Source organism: Notamacropus eugenii, chromosome 5 (genome assembly GCF_028372415.1).
Source record: "Notamacropus eugenii isolate mMacEug1 chromosome 5, mMacEug1.pri_v2, whole genome shotgun sequence".
Classification (NCBI taxonomy): domain Eukaryota; kingdom Metazoa; phylum Chordata; class Mammalia; order Diprotodontia; family Macropodidae; genus Notamacropus; species Notamacropus eugenii.
Genome location: NC_092876.1, coordinates 140,184,133 through 140,203,677, shown reverse-complemented (window position 1 = coordinate 140,203,677; position 19,545 = coordinate 140,184,133). Strand labels below are relative to the sequence as shown.

The following is a 19,545-nucleotide window of genomic DNA, read 5'->3' as shown; positions in this document are numbered from 1 at the left end:
TAGGATACAGTAAGAACAATGTTTTTAGTCAATATCAAGTGTTCAAGTAAAGTCCTCGTTCGTCTTAACTCAAGGTTGACGTTCAAGTCCCGTGGCTCTTCCTCTGTGGGCTGACCACTCCTGACTCTTACCTGAATTCACATGTAGGCAGCTCTCTGCTCCTGCTCCATGTCTCAGCTCAGGGGGATTGCTCCATTCTACAGCTTCTGCTTCTGGGAAGACAAAGGACAGCAATAATAGTGACACACACCACCAGCACCATATCTCAATTCACTCAAAAAGATCAACAGACAGGACTTCTGTCTAAGAAATCAACACAGATCAACATGACTTATATGAGTCTGATATTTCCTCTTGAGCAGGTGCAACCTTCATCCTCCTTGAGTTCCTGGTTATTGCAATGTTCTTCTTGGGTGTGATCTTGCACAGACCCCTTCTCCAGTGTCCACTGACCCCTTCATCTATTTCCCTAAGCAAATTTGGGTTGGAAAAATAATTCACTGATTTTTCTCTTGGATTTTCCAAGCAGGACTTGATCTAGAACATTTTCTAAGTATTTTCTGAGCAAGTATATTGGCATAACAAGGCTATACTTCTTCCTGCTTCTTTTTTTAAATATGTAATTCATTTATTTTTCACTTCTTAACATTCACTTTCACAAGAATTTGAATTCAAAATTTTCTCCCCATCTCTCCCCAACCTCCCCCAAGACAGCATGCACCCCATCCACCCCTTCCTCCAGTCTCTCCTCCCTTCTATTATCCACATTTTTTCTCTCCCCCTTCCCCTCTATTTTCTGATAGGGCAAAATAGATTTCTATACTCCACTGCCTGTATAGCTTATTTTCCAGTTGCATGTTAAAACAATTTTTAACAGTCATTCTTAAAGCTTTGAGTTCCATATTCTCTCCCTCCCTCCCCATCCACCCTCATTGAGAAAACAAGCAATTCAATATAGGTCATACAGTGTATAACAATGCAAAGCACTTCCATAATAGTTATGTTGTAAAAGACTAATCACATTTCCCTCTGTCTTATCCTGGCCTTCATTTATTCCATTCTCTCCCTTGACCTGTTCTCCCACAATAGTATTTGTTTCTGATTATCCCTTTCCCCAATTTGCTATCCCTTCTATTATCTTCCCTCTTTTATCCCCTTCCCCCTTGTTTTCCTGTAGGGTAAAATAGATTTCCATATCCAGTTGAGTATGTTATTCCCTCTGTGAGCCAAATCCCAAGAGAGTAAGGCTCAATTTCATCTCCCCCCTCTTCTCCCCCATTGTAAAAGCTCTTTCTTCCCTCTTTTATATAAGATGATTTGCTACATTCTACCTCTCCCTTTCTCTTACTCCTGGTTGGTTATTGTCCTTCATCTTCAAAGAGGATCAAAATGACATCACCTTTGCAAAGCGAAGTTTCAACATGTCCGACTGTGGCTGATCAGATCAATGTGAGCTCGGAATGCTCTACCACAGGGTGGGCACAGATAATCCGTATGAATATTTGGGGTGAATATCCCAAATTTGCACATCCTGTGTTTACTTTGTGCTGTCTCAATTCTGCTTTGCTCAAAGAGCACAGCACCTTTTCTTATGTGGGCACACCATGCTGAGTGGTCCTGTGCCAGTGTCTCCCATGTTGCACAGCCAAATCCAAAGTTCTTGAGAGAGACCTTGAGAGTGTCCTTGTATCATTTCTTCTGGCCACCATGTGATCACCTGCCCCATGCAAGGTCTCCATAAAATAGTCTTTTTGGTAAGTGTACATTTGGCATTTGAACAACGTGGCCAGCCCATTGGAGTTGCACTCTCTGAAGCACAATTTGAATATCTGGCAGTTCAGTTTGAGCAAAGACTTCAGTGTCTGCTACCTTATCCTTCCAGGTGATCCTCAGAATCTTTCTAAGACAGTTCAAGTAGAAGTGATTCAGTTTCCTGGCATGGCATTGGTAGACTGTCCATGTTTCACAGGCATAGAACAATGAGGTCAGCACAACAGCTCTGTAGACCTTCAGTTTGGTAGTCAGTCTAATACCTCTTCTCTCCCATGTTTTTCTTTGGAGACTCCCAAATGCTGAGCTAACTCTGGCAATGCATGCTTCAACCTCATTGTCAATGTGTACATCCCTGGAAAGTATACTACCAAGGTAAGTGAACTTATCCACAGCATTCAAAACTTCTCCATTTGTTGTAACTGATGGTTCCATGTATGGATGGTGTGGTGGTGGCTGAAGGAGCACCTGTGTTTTCTTGGTATTAATTATCAGGCCAAAATTAGCACAGACAGCAGAGAATTGATCCATACTTTGTTGCATCTCAGCTTCAGAGCTGCACTGAGTGCACAAACATCTGCAAACAGAAAATCATGCACCAACACTCCCTCCACTTTGGTCTTGGCTTGTAGTCTTTTCAAATTGAAGAACTTACCATCAGTACCGTAGTTGACCTTGATGCTATGTTCATTCTTACTGTAATCATTTGACAACACAATGGAAAACATCATGCTAAAAAGCATGGGAGCAATCACACAGCCCTGTTTCACTCCATTGATGACTGGGAAGGCATGAGAGCTTTGTCCACTATACAGAACCCAGGCAAACATGCCATCATGAAATTGACATACAGTATTGATGAACTTCTCTGGGCAACCAAATTTTGACATAATTTTCCATAAGTCCTCATGAGTAACAGTGTCAGAGGCCTTGGTCAGATCTACAAACATTGTGTACAGACCTCTGTTCTGCTCCTGACATTTTTTCTGGAGTTGTAAGGCAGCAAATACCATATCAACTGTTCCTTGACCCTTTCTGAAGCCACACTGGTTCTCAGGTATATGACCATCTTCTAGGTGAAAGATCAGCCTATTAAGGAGAACTCTGACAAGAATTTTGCCAGCACAACTAAGAGAGAGACACCTCCCCCCTCGTGATTGTCACAGGACAATCTATTCCCTTTACTTTTATAGAGATGGACAATGGAGGTATCCTTGAACTCTTGGTGGATAACCTCCTCTTGCCATATAACCTGGAAAATTCAGGCAGCTTTTATATGAGCAATGGTCCCCCTACCTTGTAAATCTCAGCTGGAATAGAATCAGCACCAGGTGCTTTGCCACATGAAAGGAATTTAATAACCCTCAAAATATCTTCTTCAGTTGAAAGTTCAGCTAAGGAGAGACTGACTGCAACTGGAGGTAAATGGTCAATGGCCTCAACATTGATTGATGATGGTCTGTTGAGGACACTATGGAAGTGTTCAGTCCATTCTTCTAAGATCATGTCCTTATCACCAATCAGTGTAGTTCCATCAACACTGAGTAGTTGTGATGCATCATAGGTTTTTGGTCCATAAAACCTTCAGGGTATCATAAAAGCACTTTTATTTTTACTATCAGCATAAAACTGAATTTCATCTCCCTTCTTACTGAGTCAGAAATCCTACCTCTCTCTGTTTTGCTTGTACTTTACTTTTAATTGAATTAAATGCTGCCTTCTTAGAGATGGATGAACTATTCTGCTGGTAAATCCTGTGGAGTTCTCAATTTTCATTTAGCAGTTTCTAGATTTCCCCATCATTTTCATTAAACTAGTCTTGGTGTTTGAGAGTGTTCTGACTCAGATGAGCAATTGCAGTGCTGTACTATTGCCAACTGTGTGTTGGCTCAACTTTCCCTCCAAGTTAGCAACAAACTGTTCACACTCAGAGAAGAGCTCTAATTTGTTGACTTTAATTCTTCTAGTAGTCACTTTGCCTTGGGGGTGGCACTTTTGATGAATGTGAATATTTAGCTTGGAAAGGATAAGTCTATGATCAGTCCAGCACGCTGCAACACACATTACCTTTGTCATCCTCACATCTTGTCTGTCTCTTCTCCTTACAATCATATAGTCTATTAGATGCCAACGTTTGCTACAAAGATGCATCCAAGAAGTTTTATTCCATTTAGGTAAACAGAAAACAGTATTGGTGATGAGAAGGTCATGCGATGCACAAGTCTTCAGCAGTAAATGACCATTGCTATTGCTGTTTCCAACTCCATTCCTCCCTAGGACTCCCTGCCAAGTCTGGTAGTCTGAGCCTACTCTAGGATTAAAGTCACTCAGAATTATAAGCTTGTCCTCTTTTGGCACATTGATGATGAGGGTCTCTAGGTCTTCATAAAATTTTTCTTTGACCTCATCAAGGTTCATCATGGTGGGAGCATAGGCATCGATGATGGTGGCATGATGTTTTCCTGCAAGTGGCAATCATGTTGCCATGAACCTGTTATTCACTCCTTTTGGCAGGCATACCAGCTTGTTGACTACAATAGTTTTGATTACAACACCAATGCCAGCTTCACGGTACTCCCCTTCACTGCAAACACACCAGAAAAATGTGTATCCAACTCCAACTTCAGTAAGCTGGCCTACATTTGCCAGCTTTGTTTCACTCAGGGCTGCTATTTAGAAGAGATACCTGTTGAGTTCTCTTGCAACAAGAACAATTCTTCTTTCAGGTCTACTGAATTTTGTGTGTCTGTAAATGTGCGCACGTATCATGTGCTGATGGTGAGTGGAAAAATCATTGCAAATATTTTTGTATATTTTGTACATTTCTTTGTGTTTCCACCTCAGAATGGGATTCCCTGCCTGCTGTGGTAATCAGCCCAGGGTTGGATAAGCAGACAATTTTTAGAGCACCTTTTCTAGCCCCCTTCCTCACATGAGGAAGTGAGCAGTATGATCCTTAAAAGGCTGCTCAGACACCCAGGGGGTTGCAAGTCCCACTGCTGCTTCCAGTGAGAAATGATCCTATAGCCTGGGCTGCCTGCGTGCAGGGTTTTGACTATAGCTTCCAGCGTATTTGCACCTGCTACTCCATCACTTGCCTGTCACCACAGGACTTTGAGGTATAATAGTAAACTGGCATGGGTGATATCTTTTGATTCGTGCATAAATTGGATTTAAGAGAGGCAGAGTTGCACAAAGTCATCAGCCTCACTCTCTTCTCTAGAGTCATCGTAGTCCAGTGGCAAGACAGAGTCAAGACGATTGGCAATTGCTCAGGATGCAGTGGATGACCTTGGCATCTTCCATGTCTAACCAAGCTCTAAGCGCTCCACATTGCCTGCTTCAGCTGCCCTCAAAGCCATTGGAACAAATTATTCTCATCTGCCCATTCCACCAGGGGAAGTCTTCACATGCTTGGGGTAGATACTCCCCTAACTCACCAATGGTTTTGAGACTCCTTGGTTACCCTTAACCTAGTCTGGCCCATCTGCTGAAATGGTTTACAGGGGTGTGGCTGTTGTGCATGCTGCTCTTCTTGGAGCCCCAGGTGAGAGTTGAGTGGAACAGTGGACACCAATGGTAGAAAGCAACCCTGAAAAGGACTTGGCAGCCATCACACTAAAGGTACTAGTCCTCTCTGAAAACAACCTACCCTCCTATGCAAGGAAGGAAAAAGGGTAGAGTCTTCCAATGGGGACTCCTAACTAGGGACTGAGCCAAGAGATTACAGGGATAAATCCACATAAACCACACCACCCATTAAATGGTGGAGCTAAGGGATAGAGTTGCCTAACTGTGGGGTTCCCCAAAAGACACTGTGGTACTAAGTAGAATATATAACCACCCTCATTGCCAACCCCTGGCCTTCATCAACAAATAAGGCCAGTAACTAAGCATCAGCACACCTTAACATTTAAATAAGCATTCAGTTAATTGAAGGAAAGTTCTGTTGAATGTTTGGAGAAAGCAAACTAAAATTTATAAGAAAGGTCCCTGAAAATAAAACAATCTTCCAATAAGGAATTGCATCCCAAAGATTAGTGACAACTAATTGCTTTCAGCAGGTGTCTCTTCCCAAAGTAGTTATTCAACTCTGAGCAAGTATCCCAAGCACAGCTGTATCATTGAGTCTATTGCAGAGGGGAATGACGCTGGAGAAGGTGTTTCCAAATGGCTTCAGATGACCAGACCAGGAACTTCCTTTCTCTGAGCCTTTTCTGCTTTGCTCTTACCCCTGCTAATCCTAGCGTCACAGAACCTTGCCCATTAAAAAGAAATATCCATCATTCCTAGCTCCCAGTCATCAGCATCATGGTGGTTGAATTACGAGGACCACAAATCTTCATGTTCTTTATCTTTGATGGTTGTGTTCTTGTCTCCCAAGTAATCATGACCCATTTGTTCCGATATGACTAAGCATCATAATTCCTTCTTTAGGATATCTCTTAAATCTCAAAGCCTGTCTCCAGGCTATAAATGGGTAAAACTATTCATCTTATTCCGGGATACAAAGGTGAACACCTACTCTTCTCCATTAAGACTCTAGGAGGACAATATACTTTCCATCTATAAATTTGATGGTGGCATGGAGAAACAAGGGGATTTTACTGAAGATCCTCTAGGTTAGGGCCCTTCTTTTAGAAGTTTCAAGAGACCAATAACTCGGTTTAGGATTATTTTGCTCATCGTTCAAGAATCCAGGGTAATGATCATTGAACATTTCTAGGTTATTCAGTAGCTTTAAGTGAACGAATGTGAAACACTCAAAACCCGACTGTAGGCTGATTAAGCATAAACAGCTGATGAAACTGAAAACATTCCCCAGAGATTACAAATGTTTTCTTCTTTCCCTAAAAGGCCTAACCTTTCTCATGAAGCTAAGTTGTAGGTGCAACGGTTATTCTGCACACAGGGTGGCAGTACTACTCCATCATGGACCAGGTTTACACTAATGAGATTTCATCCTGCCATGTAATGGTCTCTGCATTTTTGGTGCAGTTAATGCACCTGGAGGCAAAGGACTTGGGATCAAATTCCAGCTCTGTAACTTAGTACCTGAATTTCCTTAATTCATTTTCCTCACCTGTAAAATAAGGGGATTTGACTAGATCAGTTCTCAAACTTTTTGGTCTCAGGATGCCCCACCTCCTCCCAGCTTCTTACACTGTTAAAAATGATTGAGAACTCCAAAGTGATTTTGTTTGTATGGGTTGTATATCTATCAAAATTACTGTATTAGAAATTAGAACTAACAAAATTTTAAAGTATTTATTGCTTTATGTAAAGATAATACTAAACTTATCCCATACTGACATAAATAGCATGTTATAACTATTCTTTCCAAAACAAAAGAAAAAAAGGTGAGAATAAGACTGTTTTACATGTTTTTGCAAATCTCTTTAATGTCTAGCCTGATAAAACAGTTAGATTCTGTTTCCGCCTGTAGTCTGCTAAGGGATGTTGTTTTAGTTGAAGCAAATGAGGAAACATTAGGTTTGTAGTTGGAAAAGGAAAAAAATATTTTAATAGGTAAGTGATTCCTTTGTTTTATAATGAAAAGAGTTTTGACTTCATGGACCCCCTGAAAGGATTTTGGAAACCCCTGGGGTATACAGACTACATTTAGAGGGCTGCTTGACTAAATGATCTCTAAGGTTCCTTTCACCACTAAATCTTTGCTTCTATGATCTCCCACTCGACTGTAAGATTCACACAGCTGGTAAGTGTCTGAAGCCTGACTCCAGGCCCAGTGCTGCCTTAACTTACAGTTGTCATGGTGAACAAACCCTCATGAACCACATTCAGAATACTGCTTTCTGACTCCAACCTAAATCCCATGTATTGCAGTTTAGGTCAGTTTTCTTTTATGTCCTCAGTACAGGAATACTTCTTTTTATTGTGCTTTGCCTTATTTGTTCTTCCCAAATATTGCATTTTAATAAAAAACTGAAAATTATGTTGACTTAGTTACCCTATGTTCCCAGCCCTGCTTATCAACCAGTGTTGGGGGAGGCTCTGGAGACACCAAGTCTGCAGCTTTCATATTACCTGCTCTTTGCCACACACCTCTACCTGCAAATTGTCATGTTCTTGCTACCTTGGGGGAGATGCAAGCACCCAATCTCTTTTGCTGAGGCAGACCTATCCAAAGTATCTTAAAGTTACTATAAAAGCTGTCTCTACCTTGAAGCCATTGCTGATCTCCAGTGTTGCTACTTTGACATACTTATAATGAAATTCTTTTCATTAATGCTCTTTGTCCTGAGTTTTGCCTTGTTAATCAGGGTGAAAGCTCAAATGAAGAATTTTCCTTTCAACAAAACCCCACATCAAGCAAGTCTATTGGCTCAATTTTTCAATAGCATGTGCTTACATTGTATCTGTGTCATATTTTGGTAATTCTTACAACTTTTCAAACTTTGTCATTATTATTATAACTGTTATGGTGACCTTGAGCAAGGATCTTTGATATTACTCTTGTTAATTGTTTTGGGGAACCATTAACTGCTCCCATATAAGACATCAAACAATCCAATAATGTTGTGTGGATTCTGACTACACCTACCAGCTGTTCCCATCTCTTTCTCCTCAGGTCTCCCTATTTCCGGAGACAAAACAATATTGAAATTAGGCCAGTTAATAGCCCTACAATGGCTGCTAAGTGTTCAAGTAAAAGCAAGAGCCAGTTGATGCAGCAAACTTCACTGCTGTCTAGTTTTAAGAAATTGCCACAGACACCTCAACCTTCAACCACCACCACCCTCACCAGGTAGCAGCTATCAACATGGAGGCAAGGCCTTCCACCAGCAAAAAAATTGTGACTCACTGAAGGCTCAGCTGATGATTAGATGATTCGATTTTTTAGCAATAAAATATTTTTTAATTAAGGTATGTGCATTTTTAGACATAACACTATTGCACACTTAATAGACTACAGTATATTGTGAGCATAACTTTTATCCACACTGGGAAACCAAAAAATTGTGTGACTTACTTTATGGCAATACTCACTTAACTGGAAATGAACCCACAATATCTCCAAGGTATGCCTATACAGATAAAGAATGGACTATCCATTCTTTGCCTTCTATTGTATAACATCTGTTCTGAGCCTTGGAAACTAGTATGGATGTTCTCCTTACTCAGTTTATTTTGCCTTCTTTTTCTCCACATAAAATGTCCTTTCATTATAGCAACCCTAGGAAATGAGTAGTTCAAGGATTACTATTGCCATTTTACAGACAAAGGAAGGAATGTTTAAAGATATTTAGTGATTGGCCAAAGTCATATCTAAGAAATGCTGGAAATGTAATTTGAATCCAAGTAACCAGTGTGTTGCTGTAATGGATATAGACAGAGGAGGGTGGCTCTTGGGTAATTGTTCAGTCCAAGTAGATTGGCCAACCCAACAGATGCATTCTCCCTAGGTCTGAGAATTTCATTTCTTGTAGCAACCACAGCCTTCAGATTTAGAAAATATCTTCAAAGAAGAATAGGTTGGAGGGCTGCAAAACAGAGCTTAAGGTTTTCTGTTGATTTGGGAAGAGAACATTATAAAACATCGTATCTGTTCTCTCCTAATACCTGTAGTCTTGAAAAAAAACACCACCACTATAGGCGGACGTGAAGATTTGACCTCTCCAACCTCCCCCTTTAGTGAGAGGTAAGCACCCTGCTCTCTAGAACGGAGGACCCCAGATCAGACCCATTCTGAGAAAGCTCTTTTCAAAATAGCTACAGTATATGACTATCTCAGAGTAATTTCTCTAGGGAATGGAGTGAAAATGGAGCAGGTAAAGAGGACTACCTGAGGAGAATCCTCCTTTCCAATGTACCTTCTCCATAGCTTATAGTATTAGAGGTTTAATGTTTAATTTAGTATTTGTATTTAATTTATTAATAATTTAACAATATTTAATTTAAGATTGCATATTAAAATGTAAATTGGGAAATATTTAACAAAATAAATAAAAATACAAAAAGCATGGTTTTCTAAGTCAACATGAGGCCCAGCAGAGATCCTAGGGGTCCCATTTATGAGTTTGACAGCCCTGGGTTAAACCCCTGAAAGGTTGTAACTTGCCCAAGGTCATCCAGTCAGCATATGTCAGAAGTGGAATAATGATAATAATAATAATGACTAACACTTATGTAATGCTGACTAGGTGCCAGGTACTGTGCTAAGAACTTTAATTATTACCTCATTGGATCCTCACAACTAGGTGCTATTATTATCCCCATTTTACAGATGAGCAAACTGAGGCAAATAGAGCTTAAGTGACTTGCTCAGGGCCACACAGTTGTAAGTTTCTGAGGCTGGATTTGAATTCAGGTCTTCCTGACTCTCAAAACCACCTCTCTCCCTACCATGCCACCATAAGAATAGTAATGATAACTGATATTTATATAGCATTTTACTCTGGGCTACCCACAGCATCCTTTAGTCTGTACCCTCCATCCTTTGGTTCATATTCTTTATGGTTAGAGGATTCAGTGATTATTTATTCCCTTTTTTCCTAAGCAGAGTGGGTCCCTCAAATCTATTAAGACAGGTAAAGGGAAGGGCCTCACTTGTTCTTATAGTTTCTGTTCTCTAACCAGAGAGTTAGAGAAGTTAAATGATCGATGATAAGGGTGGCAAGGGTTCAGGTTGGAAGGACTTTCCATATTAATAGAGGAGTTAAAATTTGATCCTAAAGGCAACAGGGAACTATTGGTTTTGAATGACATAGCTGGACCTAACACTTTAGCTGTGGTGTGGAGAGAGGTACCTGGAGACAGATTTGAAGAAGGGATATCAATTAGAAGGCTACACTAGGAGTCCAGGAGAGAAGCGATGTAGACCTGAACTAAGGATGGTTTCTGGGGAAACAGAAAGGAGGGAATGCATAAAAGTTTTCCAGTTGTGAATCTACTCCCCTATGCCCACACTCACCAATCCTGTACCTTCCAGGACTAAAGATTCCCTCCTTGCCCTCTACTCCCCTGAATGTGGTCTCCCTTAGGGCAAGAACTGTCTGCTTTTTTTCTTTGCCTACCCAGCATTTTCCGTATAGAAAGTGCTTAATAAAAATTTTTCCCTCATTCATTCATTCATGTAAAATCTACAAGACTTGAGAGCTAACTATGTGGGGTGTGAATTAGTAAAGAGTCAAAGCTAAGGTCTAGATTTTGAACATGGATGATTAGAAGGATGCTGGTACCCTCCATAGAGATATCACAGTTCTGAGAAGACTTAGATTGAGGGGAAAGATAAGTTTAGTTTTTGACATGTTGAGTTTGGGATGCCTATGGGACCTCCAGATGCCCATTCAAACAAACATTCAGGTCAATAGAGCAATTTCAGCTTCAAGTTTCACCACCTATAAAAAGAATCAGATTGGATGATATCTGTAAGGAGCACTTAAAACAACACCTGACATATCTGAAGTATCCAAAAAGTAATTAATGATGCAGGACTGAAGCTCAGAGGAGAGACTAGGTTTGCATATATAAATCTGGGAGTCATCTGCTTAGAGAGAATACTTGAACCCATGGGAGATAATGAGGTTAATAAAGGAGAAAGTATATGCAAATAAAGGATTCAGACAGAATATTAGGATACGTCTAAAAAAATTTGGGGTGAGGGGGTGGTTGGGTGTGACACACGTGATGATCCAGCAGAGGAGACTTTAGAGAGGAGAAGGATGATGATTGAGAAGAGGCCATCAGATGTGGCTCTTAAAAAGACCACTGGTAACCTTGGAAAGAACCATTTCAGCGTGCTTGGGCAACAGCTAGGACAAGAACAGGGAGGCTGGCTTGTTGGGGAGAGGGGGAGGTTAGTTGGAAGAACCTCCTTATGAAGAGACCGCCATTTTTGGAGGAGGACGAGGAGGAGGACGAGGAGGAAGGGGAAGGAGAAGAGGCTGCACCTTTCCCATCCAGTTCTCGGGCCCTTCCTCGTACTCCTCCGAGAGTTGTCTTTCATCCTCCATCCAAACATCATTCACAGGTTGACCAGCCCAAGACCGCACATCTCGTGTCCTTCTAGCCACCCCCAAGCTCCGATTCCTGCCCTTTTTCGACCCCCACCCCTCCCGGGACTGCCACCCGGGCCTGGAGGGGGGCCCTAGAACCTCAGCACCTTTCTGGTGCCGGGCCTGAAGCACACCTGACCGTTTGGCCCCGCCCCCCGGAAGGCCAATCGCCCCGCCCCGTCCTTCTCAGTAACCAATCCCTGCCCCGTCCCCTCACGGGCCCTCCCCTCTCCCTCCCTCTAGCTGGCCAATCTCTGCCCCGCTCTCCCAGCCGGCGACCGCCATTTCTAGTCCGAGTAGTAGACCCCCCAAGTCTGTGGAGCCAGGTAGGCGGGAGTCTTCCTTGGCGCCGAGCCCCGGGGTTGAACGGCGAGAGGATAAAGCAGGAGAGGTCCGGTTGAGACAGGTGGGGCGCCGCGGGACCACCATGGGCTCCGGGGCCGGCCGCTGGCTGGGCAGGTGGGGGTGGGGAGAGGAGAGCGGCCCAGTGGTTGCCGGGGCAACGGGGACGCGATGGGGGCGGGGTGGGGATTTGGAGCCGCCAGCGCGCTCCGGTCCGGGCCTGGCTTGGCTTAGGTGGAGATCTGAGGAGGCTGCTGCCTAGACGGTGCCGGGACGTGGAAGTGCCCCAGGTGCGAAAAGAAACTCGGAGGGTGCAGGGGCCCACCTCTGCCCCCGCCTCGTCTACTTGGCCCTAGCCTGGTGGGCCGCGGCGGGGACGTCACCTAGCGGCGTGATCCCGGTACTACGGCAGGGATGCCGAGCCTGCGAGTCCATCCAGGTTACAAAATCAAGGATTTTGTTTGTTTTTAACATTTTCTTTTAAATTGGGAGTTCCAAATTCTCTCCCGCGACCCCTTCCTCACCCACTGAGAAAGCAGGCAGTAGATTAGTTATACAAGTGAAGTCATACAAAATGTATTTCCAGATTAGCAAAAAGCAAGAAAAATAAAAGTGAAAAAAGTATGCTTCGATCTGCACTGAGATCATCAGTCTGTAGCATTTTTCTCCGTGCCTACTTTGGAATTATCTTAGATCATTGCATGGATTACAGTAGCAAAGTCACAGTTGTTCGTTACAATATTACTAAAAATATGAACTTGTTTTTTAAAAAAAAATGTATAACTATTTCAGTATAATTCAGCCTGCTACATTGTCACAGTGATGCAATGTTGGACTTGGAGCTAGGAAGACCTGTGTTCAAATCCTGCTTCAGGCACTTACTGTGTTTCTTAACCTCTCAGCCTCAGTTTCCTGTTAGGTTTAAATATGATTACGTAGGTAAATGTGCTAATGTAGTTTCCTTTGTATTTTACTTTATGCATTTAAAAACATTACTCAGAGAAGGGTTTGTCCATTGATTGTCCAAGGAGACCATAACACATACACACTAAGAACACTATTTGAGAGCTCCTTCTGGGCCAGAAGGGCCTCCAGCAAAGCCCTCTTCCATTCAAACATTCCTGCAGATGAAATTCTAATATGACCGCCTTTCCATTCATTCTTTATGCCATATCTTAGTCAGAAAGTATCCTTGTAGGGAGTCCTTACCAGCAAAGCCTCTGTCACACACAGCTATTATCTGACCTTCATTCCCTAAGTCCAACTCTCCACTTAAAGTCTGACCATCTGTAAAATGTGTCAGATGAGGTAATATCTGTAAAAAGTACTTAGCACACACAGTAAGTGTTGTATAAATATGCGTTCTCTTCCCCTTCTCTACCTGCCATACCTGTTTTACTACAGAGGGTTGTTGTGAGGATCAAATGATGACAACATTTAAGAAAGTCAGTCAGTGAATGAATGGAAAAAAAAAACATTTATGAAACACTCTCTCTGCAAAGTGCTACAAGCTAGGAATACAGAAAGAAAAGCTGGACAGCCCCTGCTCTCCACAAGCTCATTTCCTATCAGGAGAAATAACACATATAGGAAGGTTCAGCTTCAGGACAGATGGAAAGTTCTCTTGGTCTTTAGGGAGCAGTAGTTCAACAGATAGTTTTTGTCAATTTAATGTTTCAGCTTATAAAATCATATGTGATTTTGACGTTGGACTGTTTGATATCTACCAGTGCCTAGAACTTCGGTGTCCAGGACTTACTTATCTGAATCTTTAGTAGATATAGCTTTTGCAGAGGGGGTAACTTTAGCACCAGCCAGCAGAATCAGTTGCCAGGTTGCATCTCCAAAAGGGTTGGCTGAGGGCCAGTGGTCTGAGAGACCAATGCTGTTACCAAGGCTTGTGGGTATACTTGCTCATAAGTGGCAGTTGGTTAGTGGTTGGTGTTAGTGTTTGGAACTACTGCTAACACTAAGATACATACATTTTATTTTTCCCCAATTACGTGTTAAAACAAATTTTTAACATTTTAATAATCTTTTTGAGTTCCAAATTCTATTCCCCCTTTCCCTCTCCCCTCACTGAGACAGTAACAATCCAATATAGTTTATGTATGTTCAATCATGTAGAACATTTCCATTAGTCATTTTGTACAAGAAGACTTGAGTTGAAAGAAAGAGAAGAATAGAATGCTCCATTCTGTATTCAGACAGTATCAGTTCTGGAGGCAAATAGCAGATTTCATCATTAGCCCTCTGGGATTGTCTTCAATCCTGTATTGCTGAGAACAGCTTCATTCACAGTTCTTCATCATGCAATACTGCACGATGTTCTCCTTGTTCTGCTCACTTCACTTTGCGTCCGTTCGTACAAGTTTTTCGAGGTTTTTCTGAAATCATCCTATCATTTCTTATAGCACAATAATTCCCATCGCCATTATGTATCACAGTTTGTTTAACCATTCCCCAATTGATGGCATGCCTTTGATTTCCAGTTCTTAGCCACCACACAAAGAGCTGCTATAAATATTTTTGTACAAATAGATCCTTTTCCTTTTGTTGGATGTCTTTGGGATATAGACCCAGCAGTGTTCTGTATCAAAGGGTATGCCCAGTTTCATAGCTCTTTTGGCATAGTTCCAAATTGCTCTCCAGAATGGTTGGATCAGTTCACAACTCCCCTAACAGTGTATCAGTGTCCCAGTTTTCCCATGTCTCAAACATATGTCATTTTCCTTTTTTGTCACATTAGCCAATCTTTTACATAGCATTTTAAAGTTTACAAAGTGCTTTCCTCAAAAAGTCAAGCCAACAAGCATTTATTAAGCACCTGCTATATGCTAGGCACTATGCTAAGCTCTGGGGCTACAAAGGAAGACAACAGGCAAGCACCTATGTACAAATAAGCTATGTACAGGATAAAGTGGAAATAAAACAGAGGGAAAAGACTGGCAATAGAGGGCATAGGTAAGGAAAAGCTTCTAGAAGGTGGCATTTTAGTTGGGACTTCAGGGTAGCCAGGATGAGGAAGGAGAGAATTTTAGGCACAGGGGACAGCTAGTGAAAACACAGAATTGGGAGACAGAGTGTTTTGTCTGAAGAACAAACATCCAGGAGGCCAATGTCACTAGATCCCAGAGTTTATGATTGAGAATAAAGTGTAAGGAGTCTGGAATGGTAGGAGCGGGGCAGGTAATAGAGATTCAAGCACCAAATGAATTTTTCATTTGATCTTGACAGTAATAGGAAGCTACTCAGGTTTATAGAGGGAGGGTAACATGATCTGGCTTGTGCTTTAGAAAGATCAGTTTGATAGCTGAACAGAGACTGGGAGTTAACGTATCTTCCCCACTTTATAGATGAGGTATTTGAGGCATAGAAAAGTTAAATGATTTGTCTAAGGTCACACAGCTTGAACCAGCGACAGTCAAGACACAAGTTAAATTCAGATTTCTTAACACAGTCTCCTAAGAAATATAGAATGGAATTTTTAGTTATTTTAGCAAATATGTTGATCATTTCATCCAGTCAGCAGCTTCTCTGTCCCTCTTAGAAAGAAGCTAAACCACAAGTTGCATTTAGTTGTAACTAGTGCAGGTGAGTAGTTAGATGCAAACTGTCAAGAGCTTCTGAACACTTGTCATATTGCTATAGAAAGCCCCAGCTCCACCTCATCCTGCCTTCTGGCAGCCACCACCGAGAGAGACCCTTCAACTGACAGGCTCAAAACCTGGCCTCAGCAACATTTCCTTTCCATCTAGGGTTCCCCAACAGCTGCCCTCTGGCTTAACTTTAATCAGACGCCTCTCTACCTGTGTCTCTTGTTCCTGATGTGTTTTGGTGCTTCCGCTTTGAAGGACTATGTATTAGAGGTGTTCAGGGGTCTTACAGCAGTGGTGATTTTGCCAGCAAGGGGAGAGCTCATAACTCTCTGGATGTATGCACAATTAATGAGTATGAGTTGGCCTTAAACACTGGCTGCCCTCTTGCCCAAGAAATAGCTTGCCCTCTTGTAATCCATGACATTTATAAACACAAATGTCTTCTTAGTTTTCCAAGCAAATAAGCCTGACAAATTCCATTTGGTTTTTTATTGTTATTAATTTCCATCATTTGTTGCCGGCCCCCTCAGGGACTGTGGTCTGAAATGGCTAAAGAGGAAGAAGAGAGAGACCTGGAGAAATTTCTGAAGAATGTGGATGAAATCTGTAAGTACAGGAAAATCATGAACAAATTAAGTTCGATTTCAGGGTATGTGGTGACTAAAAAGCAATAATTACTTGGACTTAGTGACTAGTGTGTCTGGCAGGTTTATGTCTTCAAGAAAAACTATAATTGAATTTAAGGTGAAGGGGTATTGAGAAATTGAGTGACATTGTAGTTTGGGGGAAATATTTTCTGGCTGTTAATTGGTACAAGAGAAGCTGTTAGTGCTGTGATTGGGATTCCAGTGTTAGCTCTGTCTATATTTCAGATCCTTTTACCTAGAATAGGGCAAGAAGAACTTGGGATTTCCCATTTTACCTTATGCAGTAGGAGAATATTACCCTGTTAGGGGACATCATCCAAAGATTGTGAGTGCTGATATCTGGCATTCTGCTGTTTTGAGGGAATGTTCATTTCCTTTTTACTTCTGTAAAAGTATGGGCAGCACTTTTCCCTCCTGGGCCAAAAGAATGAAAATACAGTTATCTTATGGACTAGTGTGGCTGGCAAGGCCTAAAGAGTTATTCTTATTCATTCTAACTCCTCTAGGCAAAATACCCCCAACTTAGCTCAATTAAAATGATTAAGAATCTCTACTGATTGTACAAAGCACCAAAGTTATTCTGTATTCTGTTAGAACTAGCAGTTACCTCTGGAAGCTTGAGAAATCCCTTTTTAGACTTAATAAAGGAAATCTTCTACACAAAGAGGAAAAACTCCGGAACCCAGTTACCCCCAAGAAGAGATGTAAGAGGGTTCACATTCATAAATGGTTACAACTCTTTGTATCCTTAAAGACCATAATTAGATCTTTCTCCAGGCTAAATAACTCCTGTTTTTTCCTTATTGGGACTTACTCATTCTTATTTTCTCTTGTGCTCTCTTTTCAGTATGTCTCTATCTCCATCTCCCTAGAACATCTTATTAGTAGAGAAGGCTCTCTTCTGTTTGTGCCTTGTTTGATTGATTCACGTCTGATTTCTCTTAAGCCACTTTGGTTCAGAGGCTGAATTCTGATGACCTCAGTGTGTGTGAAAGGGCCATGGATGAGGCAGAGAAGAGACTGCAGCTCCTGGAGGACCAAGAGGAAGATGAATGCAGAACCACTTTGAACAAAACAGTGATTAGTCCTCCTCAAGTCCCTACAAAGGTTTCTTTTCTGTTATGAAATTAAATGAATAGTGGCAGATAGTAGATCCGAGACATAAACACTGATGAAGCTAAAAAATTATTATGTCTCTCAGCTCAAGATGGACCTGACAATAAGGAACTCTGAACCCTGAGGTTTGGTTTTCTGATCTCTTTGTTCAGCTTTAACAAGAACACTGGGTTCACTTTAATAAGCTTTAAGATTTAGTTCATTATTTTTTATGACTACATAATACTTGGGAACCATACTTAAAGTCACAGTGCTTTGTTTATCAACTTCATTCCATGAGTAAGTAGAGTTTGGTTCACCTTTGGGAGCCTTTAACTCTTACAAACAGACCACAAATTGAAACCATCACTTGGGAGAAAATTCTTTCACAGCCTCATAAGCAATCAAATTCATGATTTGATGTCATAAGTTGTGTCATCCCAAGCAAATTGTGAACACTTCAGTACTTGTTAGCAGCCTTCACAAACCAAGAAACTGAACTTGGCCCAAAGTAGCCCTCTTCATATAACTGATTTGACTTCCCTTTTTGCTGTGCTACATATAGCTCATGAAATTTTCTTTTCTTTTTTGGTGACCTATGTAATTACCTGCCAAAGCAGAATATGGATGATACAACCCCAGGTAAGGCAGGATCTCTCTTTCTGATAGGTTTTGTTTTATTTTCAACAATGTTATTGATATTACCTAGCTTCAGGAACTGTAAATCATAGCCTTATGAGCTCAGGAGTTAAGAGTGGACAAAAATCTTTCCCATTGTTAGTAAGATCACTGTCACTAGACATCTTCAAGAAGACACTGTAAACATTAGAGTGACAATTACTGTTCAGCTAGAGGTTGGACTAAGTGACTTCGGAGGTTCCTCACACCCTTAATTTCTGTGATTGTGTGACCTGGCAGTCTCTTTTGCACTAACCTGGTGGCTCTCTGAAATTCCCTTTTTTTGTTCCTCACAAGCCTCATCTCTGTAAGATGAGCCCTGTTAGCGGTTCACCTCTTATGCCACTTCTTTGCTACCCAAGGGATCTAGGCTTTCCTTTTGCTACTCAGCTCAGAGGCTCATTATTCTGCAGGGAACAAAAAGAGTCTCTCCCCCAAAGAAAAACTATTTTAAAAGGCATAATTCAGATCTGACACACAGTCATAGCCATCATGTATAATAATACATCACATACTTTACCATTTAATGTCAAATTAAGAAGATGTCAGCTTGGTGGCTTCAGAAGCCTCTGTGTGTGTGTGTGTGTGTGTCTGTGTGTGTGTCTGTGCATGTGTGCACGTGTCTGCATAGAAAGCTTGGTTACACAGAAGTTTTCTTGTGTCTTTGAACTGGAGGGGTGATTACAGAATTCTCATTTTTATTTAACCATTTAAACCTCTCTCCTTTGTTGTCAGATGGCTTCATGGAAGTATTAGAGAAGGATGCCAGAGAACGAGCTAAGAGAAGAAAAGAGAACAAAAGCCTAGCAAACGGTAATGGTTGTTGAGGTTTGCCCTCATTAGATGAGCCAATTTAGATTAGAAAGATCCTCAGAGAACCAAAGTATGGCTCAAACATGAAGGTGCCAGCTTCTCAGTTGGCTGGCTAAGCCCAAGGAGAGAAGATGCTGTTCAACAAAACCCATTTTAGGGCACTTTCTTCTCCCACTCAACAAACTGGGAATCATCCCATCGTGAGAGTATTGGTTATTCCTTCTACCCAAAACAAGAGGATATATTTGAGGTCCCTCATGCCTGCCTGCAAGGACTTGTAGAGTTATAATGTGAGACGGGGCATATACCAGCTCTGCTTGACACCCCCATACAGATCTTCAGGAGCAGTACGTATAAATGACAGAAAAACAGATTTAACTCCAATATGAGAAAAAAAAACTTCCTAACAATTAAAGTTGTACAGAAGTGAAATGGACTGCCTTGGGAAGTAGTAGCTTTCCCCTTTCTTGAAGTCTTTGAGCCAAAGCTAGGTGACTTATTTACTGGAGATCTTGTAGGGATGACAGTTGGGATGAGCTGGCCCCTAGAACCCCTTCTTCCTCTGAGTGTGAAGATGTTGTT

At 41.6% G+C, this 19,545-nt stretch overlaps 1 protein-coding gene across 6 annotated transcripts in view; it reads left to right on the top strand.

Annotated features, from left to right (window-relative positions):
* Window positions 1–12,007: 12,007 nt before the first annotated feature.
* The window catches only part of TTC12 (tetratricopeptide repeat domain 12), a 59,626-nt gene continuing 52,088 nt past the window's right edge, over window positions 12,008–19,545 (top strand). For 3 of the 6 annotated variants that reach the window (XM_072611080.1, XM_072611078.1, XM_072611079.1), the window contains exons 1-5: window positions 12,008–12,195; window positions 16,261–16,336; window positions 17,324–17,484; window positions 18,093–18,114; window positions 18,886–18,963. In XM_072611080.1, coding sequence (XP_072467181.1) covers window positions 16,276–16,336; window positions 17,324–17,484; window positions 18,093–18,114; window positions 18,886–18,963 — 322 coding nt within the window. In that variant the 5' untranslated portion in view covers window positions 12,008–12,195; window positions 16,261–16,275. Of the gene's footprint in view, window positions 12,196–12,323; window positions 12,422–16,260; window positions 16,337–17,323; window positions 17,485–18,092; window positions 18,115–18,885; window positions 18,964–19,545 lie in introns of those variants that run through there. The other 3 variants (XM_072611076.1, XM_072611075.1, XM_072611077.1) reach the window with 3 other exon arrangements.